The 10,105-nt window shown below is 34.6% G+C and overlaps 1 protein-coding gene across 1 annotated transcript in view; it reads right to left on the bottom strand.

The window, feature by feature from the left end:
- Positions 1-2,241: 2,241 nt before the first annotated feature.
- The window catches only part of TMEM244 (transmembrane protein 244), a 31,698-nt gene continuing 23,834 nt past the window's right edge, over positions 2,242-10,105 (bottom strand). The window contains 4 exon segments of the mRNA XM_045066219.1: positions 2,242-2,392; positions 3,950-4,075; positions 7,590-7,692; positions 9,221-9,277. Of these exon segments, the coding sequence (XP_044922154.1) occupies positions 2,334-2,392; positions 3,950-4,075; positions 7,590-7,692; positions 9,221-9,277 (345 nt within the window). The 3' untranslated portion in view covers positions 2,242-2,333.

The following is a 10,105-nucleotide window of genomic DNA, read 5'->3' as shown; positions in this document are numbered from 1 at the left end:
ATTTGTAATCATTTTAACTCCACTTTCTTCTATGTTATACCTTCCACAGGATACATCAGCATTTTCTAAGTGTGTCCCTGGGTCAAATACATCTGAGATGCCCTGTTCATAATAGTATGTTAAAGATTCTGAGAGGTCCCAAAATAAATGTCTGTTTTACGTAAACCCAGGAGTCCACAATATACTTAAACAAGCAACTTTCTAGTACCACCTTGTGTGGTACTATTAACATACTACAGAACTAGTGTTTTATGGAGAGCACTTTGGTAAACACTGCCTTTTATGAATTGGCAACATTTGGCTTATGAATACCTGCTCTCCATTAACATCTCTTTTTCTTTTTATAGTTATCAAGGATCTAGAATAAATTCATTCTTGAATATAGGTGTGAACAAAAAATACAATTTAACTCCAACACAATGTATATAATAATATAGAAATTCTGAGGCAAATTAATTCAGCTGTTCTGTTAAAACTCATCCAGATCTGGATAGATAAAGTTGTCTTTGAACAAACAGTATGCAAAAGCCTGGCCTCCACATATCATTGAAATTAAGCTGGATCCTGCAAGTAATGAAAGGGGAGTTTTGGTTAACTACCAATAATGAATAATTCATTGGTGAGATTATGAATAAGAACAATTGTCATGACTAAAATAATGTTCCTGAAACTGACACAGCATTTGAAAGAGGGTAGTTTATAGATTCAGCTAAGAGACAGTAGGTATATATTCTGTGCTGATAAATTGTTGAAATTCAAAACTTCCTTCAGGGAATAGATGCGTGGTTCTGTCAAATTAATAGTAAGGAGCTCTTAAAACTCAGAAATTCAAAGGCAATGGAGTCAAAGCACATGCCAACAGTTTTACAATTCTCAATTCTTTTAGCTCTTCAGACCTGCCATTTGTTTGTGTTGTTGTATTTAAAAATATTTCATAAAGTATTTTCTCTCTAATTATAAAAGGAAGATATGCTCTCCTCTAATTTGGAAAATATTTTTTAGTGTAGAAAAGATTTTGAATACAGAAGTCTACCTACCTGGGCTGTTTGGTTGTATGAGAACACCTTTAGCTCTGACTTCATTGGCCCAATGCTTCTTCTTTTTTTAAAATATTCATCCAGCCTAACAGGGCTTTCATAAATCTGTTATTCCTTGTGTGGTAACAGTATAACTCCCATGAAAGGTAAAGGTCCCTGGGGTAAGAGCCCCTAGTGGATCAGAGGCTTGGCAAGACTGCACAATTTCCTCACGCAAACGTGTACATCCAGTGTGAAACCAGGAGATAAAATTTCCAATATGTCTAGTCACTATTATTTTGTATCTAAATTTTTTGACTCAAAGAAAATCAAAGTTTACCTCAAACATTATTTGGCAACCCCTTTTTTGTACAATCTAACCCTAGATCTTAAAGCCGAAATAGTGACCAAACTATTTTAGCAAATTGTAGTGGCCACTCCAGTATGCCAACACCAACTCTCCTTGTCATCAAGGTGGCATGTGCTAGGTGACTGAATTGCCTAGGGCTTAGTAAATTTTGGGTATTGTGAGGAAAATCCAAGGGATAAGTTGTTTTCATTTCTACTTATACTGGTAACCTGTCTTTCAGGTATCTTCTTTCTGATTCATTAAAAATGTGCATTTTGGAAAGCATCATGCAAAATAAAATATCAGTACATTCTACATGTGTTTCCTGTATGAACCAAACAATATTAGAGAAGAGTACACACTAAGACTTATGTATATGTAAGGGAAGTAGAACATTAACCTGTAGTGAAGGGAGCTAATGAGTAATATAAATAATACTGACATATTAAACAGATAACTTTCAGGAAAACAATGTGGTGAAATGTTGCCTTTCCATTTCTCATCATTAAGCTTGACAATACTTAAATAAAAACTATTGCAAAATTTACTGAAAAGGGGAAATGTAAAAATATCCGTGGTCAATACCTAGCTTAAGCTAAAGAAAAAGCTTTAGAAAAGTCCACTTCAACTTGGTTAGTTTTGTTACTAGATGTATAATTGATGAATTCAGTTGTTCCACTTGTGGGGAGAAAAAAGTAAATGAAATTAAATAGTGCTACCATAAAATAGTAACATTATTCATGTTGAAAGAGAACCAAAAGAATATGCCACAAACATATATTGTGTTTTATTCCCTATAATTGTAGAATTAAAATATATTTTATTTAATTTATTTTATTTTTATTTATTTGAGCAGTCTTCTAGTCCAATTACCTGACTCACATAAAAATATTTTGATGCTCCCACTTTACGTATAAATTTTATGCTGAGCATAATATATACACATACGTGTATAATATATTTGGATATCACGTGTCTATACCTAAAGAAGCCCACCAATGTGATGTCAAGGGGAATTCCAACATAACTGGAAAAGAAAAAAAAAAAGAAGGTGTTGTTCATTTTTTAAAATGCATTATTTTTTACACATGAAGAAATATTTGTTTTGTCAGATCATATCCACATGACAAAGAGAAATTTTTTTCACATTCATGAAATCAGCTAACCCCAAAGCTATACTTAGATCATAGTTTACAAAGTCATTTATTAAATAAGATACCTGAAACTCCTCCTCTAGGAGATGTTAGGATGTTATGAATTGTCAGGTTCTTGGGTCAACTCACAGAATTGATTTGAGTGTTATATAACAGATAATCCTAAGATCATCCCGAATTCTCAACACCTGACTTTCTCTGGAGTTCTGAGCCACTTCACTCTGAACTCTATTTAGCTGTATTTATTAAGTATTTTCTATGTGCCATGTGTTAGACAATTACCTTGTAACTTTTCTGGGTCTGGAACCTATACCTTGTCTCAACCTTGAAGATTCAGCCACCCTATGCCTCAGAGCCCTTTTGCAAATATCCCATGGCCGTCTTTCATGTAAACTTAGTCCCAAAGTAAAATAGAGAAACTGAGATATGGGGTTTAGTAGTTCTGAAAGTTACTAAAGGGGAGTGTGTGTCTGGGGACAAGGAGATTGATGTACGAGAATTCTCTAATAATAGTGATGCTAGGATGTAATAATTCATTGGGAAATTGTGTATTCTTAAATTGAAGACTGATTAAGTCATAAGTAGACCACAGTACTGAAAAAAAAAAAAGAGTAATTTAAGTTGCTAATAAATAAAAGTAACATTTAATTTTAGCTTGTGGTTGATTCCCACCCATCATTTGACTAGTACCTTTTTTTTTAAATAATGGAAGATAGGAAGGGAGAAAAGTTATGACAGAAGAGTAAGTTTTGAATAGATGAATGAAAGAATGGATTAAACTGTCATTTACTGAGTAATTATGATCTGCTTAGACACTATGTCAGACAATTTCTCATTCTCATGGAAATGTCCCTAGGTCTCCCTGCTCCATAGAGGAGGCAACTAATGTGAATGATGCTGTGACTTCCCTTAAGACTACACACTTCATAAAAAGGTAGGATTGGAATTTGAATCCATTTTCCTTTGACTCCAAAGATCGCAGGAAGAAATAAAACCCCTTGTTTAAGAACATAGTATTCTTGGGTAAAATAACTATTGTTGGAAAGTTCGCAAGCCTGCCAGTATGGGTTTCCTTGGGGGTCCAGTTCCCAGTCTTTGGTCAATTTCTGCCTCAAGGAAGGTTCTGGAAGAAAAGTATTCCGAACGGAGGCAAACTGTGTACAAGCTGATGACAAGTCGAACATGAGAGAAGAATAGGAAACATCTACATTCAGTACAGTTTTGAATCGGAAGATGCAGCCAATCAAAACCTCTCCCAGGAAGTATAGAACTTAGCTGGGGAGAAGGGTGGGGAGGGAGGGAAGAACTAGCATCAGTTTTGATGATTAAGCCATCAGAGGACACTATGCTAACAAGTTTTACTCTTGTGAAGCAGTTTAGGTACAAAATCAGATTTAACATATTTTCTTTGTTTATTTTATTTTGCTTACCAGCGGAAGTGATGACAACATGGAGAATAGTAACTGAAACAGCATAATCCCAGACCCATTCTTCTACAACTAGAACGAAGAGCAATCCGCAAACAAAGTAGGTGACTTGTGTTGAGACTAGAAGAACTGCAAATAGAATAAGGAATATAATTATTTGGGACTTAGAGAAACTAACAGTTCTGAAACACAATTAGTAAGATTGTGCAAAGAAATTTTGGTAAGAATTTCCAAAATATCCCATCTCTTAACAACCCCCAAATTCGGATAAGAACTTTTTAACATAGTCTGTCCCTTAATAATCCTTTGACTCACAGAAAAATTACAGTATATAATTTGTTTCACATTCTCTGTATTTACCATTTTTAAAAAATTTTATTTTTTCAGTGTTCCAAGATTCATTGTTTTTGTACTTATCAATTTAAAGGTAAAATACAATAAAGAAAAGTTACTATGTAACCAATACATGCTGGTCTGTAATTGGATTTGCAACTCTCTATTTAAGCTATATTAAAAACTAATGAAAAATTCAGTTCTGAATTTTCAGAAATGAAAAAAGAAATGTAAGAATTCAATGACTTTTAACATTTCTTTGGTCCCAATTATTGCCTTTCTTGGAAACGAGTTCCTTTGTGTCTTTATAACAAAACGGCATGTTCAGATAGTCATCTGGGACACATAATGAATAACCCTGGATGAAAGGAAGCCTCAAAAATGAGTTGTGTGGATGGAGACACTCTTCTAAATCCACTCAGTTGTCTCAGAGTGGTCTCCACAACATGTATCAAGAGCTAGTAACTTACAGGTAAGGACCACAAATCTCTAAGAGCCTTGAACATGTGAAGGGTCAATGTTTAACGTCTTGGCTTTGATATGGATCTTTAAGACTATTGTGGTTTCAAAGGAGAGACCCATCAAACATGTGCAAGATATGTATGTGGCATACTATCAAGGTCCCTTTGCAATGACTTGCCTTTCTGAAAAAATTACCTTTCTTTTTTTAATAATAATGCAGCAAATGATTAGTATGTTCTTATAATTTAAGGATCAACGAAGCTAGACATGCAAACTCTCCATTTTTCAAAGCAAGAGGTAAAATAATACTATTCTATCCTTTTGTGCATAAATAATTTTATTAACCAGCAAACCAGTGATTGTTTTGTGCTGAGCTAGGCACTAACAAGTGAGCAAGTCCCAAGTGCCATCCTTTTGAAAAGCCTTACAGTTACTGCTCCTCAATTTGATTTAATTTTACTTACCAGGTTTCAAAAAGTTGGAGGGAGAATTCATACCAACTTCTTTTTTATCATATGGGAAGAAAGTTCGGTTCAGCATGTCCTGTTCCCTAAAATTGAAGCTGTGGAAGGAACTCCATTGCTGTTTCATACTGACACCACCTCTTCCCAACACGTTTCTACTTCTACCTCTATCAGTGGCTCACAGAGCCTCCAGATTATTATAGGGAAATGGAGATGCCTGTTTTATCAGGATTGACAGATTTTATAGGTTAACTCACAGCTGCTTGAAGACATTGATTTTAGTCTTGAACAAGCTGTATTTGCATATATTGATGAAAAAGGCTTATGCTTTGTTTATAATATGAAAGAAAGCATGATTTAAAAGACATAATACAAAATTTAAAGTCAGGATACCAGTGTTATAGTCTTGCCTTTGAGCTTAGGAGTTATAAAACCTTGAGTACAATTTTAACCTCTGGGTCAGTCTTGTTTTTTTCTCTATAATTGGGAAGTGAAGTGCTTTCTTATCTACCTCAAGAAATTGTTGGGAGGATTTTAATTTGAAATGAAAGCAATTTGTAGCCTATTTTCTGCCATGCAAAGGAAAGATATTAGTAATCAAAATGTCTTAACTAGACTTAAACTTTCCAGTGTCCTTGCTAAACCTATTCTCCTGGGTGATGAAAATCATTGAAACAGACAAGAAACTTGACCCTAACTACATGCCCAAGGCTCTGAGATTACTCTTACACTTTATCTCTGAGATTAAAGTCTAAATTCTCAAAGTAACAACTTTGAAGAGTTATGGCAGTTATCTCCCCAAGCCCAAAATTAAAGATCTAATGGGCTAAGGCTTTATTGATATCTTTGTACAAATGTTAGTGTTTTGTGAGAGGAGAGAAGAATATAAACTGTGCCAGACATCCTGGGATCTTCACTAATCTCCACTATGTAAAAACACAGGCTTTCCAATAAGCTATGTCATTCCTATCTTTCATGGACTGACCCAAAGGCAAGAATTAAATAGTAACAGTTGAGTTTTCAATCCCCTCCCAAAAAACACACATATAGCTCTTACTTAACTCTTTACTGTGACTATTCCCTTATCAACTGTGGACAGTTTTGATAGAAAATAAGTTAATTCTATCTTCAATAGGAAAGCACATAAAGAGAAACTTAAGATGGACTGTTAGACCTCCTGTGTCTCATTAGAATGAAAGTCTCTTTTTCCTAACATATTCCTTGTCTATCTAAAATTCAATTGATAATAGTACCAAACAAGGTTACCCATTTGAGAAGGTTGTTCTAAAGCTTTTTAATTTGAATTCAGTAATTTTAACTGACCAAGATTCCTGTGCAAGTCATATTCAAAAATCTGGTTTCTCTGGCTTGAGGCAATTTTTGCACATTTGCATATTTGTTCCAAAAAAACGTCCAGTGGTTTTCTAAAGAATTGTAATGTTTATAAAATCCACAATTTATTAAAAAAAAGAGTAGGAAGAAATTTGATAGACTGTTAAGAATAATTTATTTAGAAAGTAAGTTTGTGATTGAATTTCTTCTTTTTCTACTCTCTACTTGTGGGTATTTTATAAGCTTTCATTAATTTATGTGTATTATTTTATAATGGAAATAACATTAAAATCTCATTTTTTTAAAGATGGGATGAACTCCCCATGAATCCCCCCAAACAAGTATGTTTGACATATATTCAATACAAGTAGCTGTTATTATTAACATATAAGACTTATGAATACAGTAGGTATTAATTAATAATTATTTTTAACCAATATTATGAATTTTAAAGAGATAAATTTTTTCTTAGTATACTCTCACATATTACTTTTCCTTTGGAACATTTCCCCCCTACTTTGGAAAGAAAAATCAAACTAAGCAGAAATGTACAAAGCAGAAAATGAAAGTCCTCTGTCATCCCAGCTGGGAGATAACAGTTTGTTGCATAATTCTCCAGATTTCTTACCACTGACACCATGTATTTTACTCCGTTCTACAAAAATGAATAATTACACTACACAAACACTATCGTCATCTTCATTTTCCATGCCATATCTCATGAGAATTTTTCTATATCAATATATTAAATCGGTCTTCTTTGAAAAATATTTAATGTATAAAAAATATACATACAAGATCACCAAACAGAAATTCCTATAATAATTCTATTCATTTATTCCACTATTCCATTCTATCCCATCTTTCAGGAATAGCCACTTTAAAATTTGGGATGGCATTTTTCCACATTAATTTTTGAAGTCAGATATAAGATACAGATGGCTGAGAAAAAGGCTTAATATGTTGTAAATTTTTACAAAACAAAAAATATTTTGTTTTTTTGAGGCATTTAACTCGCTAATTGACAAAGATTGGAAATTAAAACCAATTACCTTTATAATTTGTGTTGTGCCATGAGGTGTTTGTTTTGAAATCAAATGGTGCCAGGACATCCAGCTCATATACCCTGAAGATGTTACAAATGAGAATAGTTTACTCTGGGGGAGGCAGTTCATAACTTCCCACATTAAGGCTTTGAATATTGCTCTTCACATGATAAGTCATTAGCTTTAGCCACATTGTGGCACATGTAGAAGCTGGCAGCCAAATAATCTTTTTAACTCTGTTGTCTTATTTGTCTAGTGAAGTTCCCTGGGGGGGGGGTAGTTAGCCCTTAGCTATCATTTTGAAAGTCCTTTCCATCAAACACAGGAAGAGGACGTAACCCAATCCTGTGGCAAGAGCATCAGCCCGGGAAATCATCCAGACCCAGGTTCTAAACCTGATGGTGTTGTGAAACTGGGAATTCGGGCAAGTCAGTTCCATTAGAAGCTGAACTTTCATGTCTTCTCTGTAAATTGAAAAGGTTAATCTCTGAGATCTCTTTCGGTTGTAAAATCTGAGTCTATAAATATACACCCTCTATGGTGCCTGTTTTTAGTTGTGTGCAGCTGGTCAATCAGTTAGCTGCCTCCTGGAGCTTTAAGGCCCAAGAACTTAAAATTCCTCTCCTCTGACTCACGTTAACTACAAATCCCTGAAATCAGGCTCAGAGAGCCCTGAAGAGTCTTAGCTCTTCCCTGCTCCAGGCATGGCTTCACTGTCTCCAGTCCCAGGAAGAGCTGAGGCTGTATGTGAGCACAGATGCTTTCTCAGTGGGTTTGCCTGCAAGCATGCTGAAAAACATTATTCCCATTGCAAAACTTGGTATAATTATTTTTGGTTACTAATCTGCATATTGAAATCAAAGGGTCCTAACTCCTTTCTTGCACCATAAAATTAAACTATATAAACACTCAACTTCTGAGAAATTATTTGTAAATCTACATAATGTATTTCAAGACAATCAATTTATTGGCGACCTAAATTTGTAGAGGCAAAATGCAACCATAGCAAGACAAAAAAACAAAAAAAAACAAAAAAAAAACGCTCTGAAAAAAATGCTTCACATTTACATAGAAACAATACTGAAAATACACATTTTACTTTGTCTTTATAGTAACTCTCTTTTGATCAATTACTTCCATTTGACAAATGAAGACAATTAAGAGAAGCTCTATGGTTTAGTTAAAATCTTTCCAGAAAGTAAGAACCTGGGCTAGAAGATAGGTCTCCTGATTTGGGTCCAAGAGGTATTTCCAGTACATATCAGAAAATATTTAAATTGGATGTAGATTATCTCTAAATCCCCTTCTCATTCAAATCTGCTCTGTTTCAATACCAGCTCAGGGAGTAAGAGCTTCACTTTCTTTCCATCACTATCTTCCGAAGAAGAGGAGCAGTCCTGTCTGGTCCTATCCAACCACATCATTTCATGGTTGTGGCTTTCATCATTTTGAAGATGACACATTTGCTATCTTTCCTTTAAAAAGATGTGAAAACATACCATTTTTAAAATATTGTACCGTCTATTCCATAAAGGCACATTGGGTGTCAAATATAATCTCCTTTCAGATTCACTCTTAGCTTTTTAATTCTGTTGGAAGGCAACTTACTTGAGCATCATGCCACACGTGCCCAGAACTGCGTAGTACATGGTGTAGAAGAGGATCACACACACAAGAAGATTCTGCAAAACAAGCTGCAGAGAACACAAGCATGAGCTCCAAGAGTCTAGGCTTTCTCATACTGTTATTGGTAATGAGTCTGACAAACAAGAGACCATGGCTGCCCAGTCCATGGTGTTGGCTGGCTTTGTTTTGCTTGGAGACCCATGGGGTGGGAAGGACTTCAAAGTCCACAAGGAAAGTTTCTCTGACTGGAAAGGCTAGCGTGGTCCACATTTGCACCAAGGATTAATGCAGTAGAAAAATCCATATCACTTGCCTTCCTTCTCCCACAACACACTTCCTACATGCTAACATTTACAATTGAATTTGACAAAATGATCATAATTACAGCTATCATAATAGTCCAAATAGGAGAACAGCTGAGAAATTTTGAAAAGTATGAACAAAAAAGTACATAATAACACAGTAATCACGGAACCTGTGTGCAAGAGTTTACAGAGCTATTGACTAAAACACAATAGATGGTCCTAAAATGGCCTCTGCCACATATGAGACTTTGGAAGAAAGCATTGTAGATTAATGGGGACCAGATGGATTACTTAACAAACCGTGTTGTGAAAATTGTCTAACTTTTAGACAGAAAAACCCCATTAGATTCCAGTCTTGTACCAGACACCAAAATAAACTTGAAATGGATTAAAGGCTTAAATGCCAAGAGGTAAAATGGGATAAAATATTTGCAATATATATTAGGAGCAAAGGATTGATATCCACAATACATAAACACATACAAATAAAAAAAAGACTCACAAACCAAGAGAAAAATGGACAAAGTATATGAATAGGCAGTACACATGAATAAACATTTAAAAAGCCAATAAACAATTGAAATTGTCTGA

The sequence above is a fragment of the Mustela putorius genome, unplaced genomic scaffold (assembly GCF_011764305.1).
Source record: "Mustela putorius furo isolate JIRA1106 unplaced genomic scaffold, ASM1176430v1.1 tig00003863_pilon_pilon_pilon, whole genome shotgun sequence".
In the NCBI taxonomy this organism is placed as follows: Eukaryota; Metazoa; Chordata; class Mammalia; order Carnivora; family Mustelidae; genus Mustela; species Mustela putorius.
This window is presented reverse-complemented; position numbering and strand designations above follow the sequence as displayed.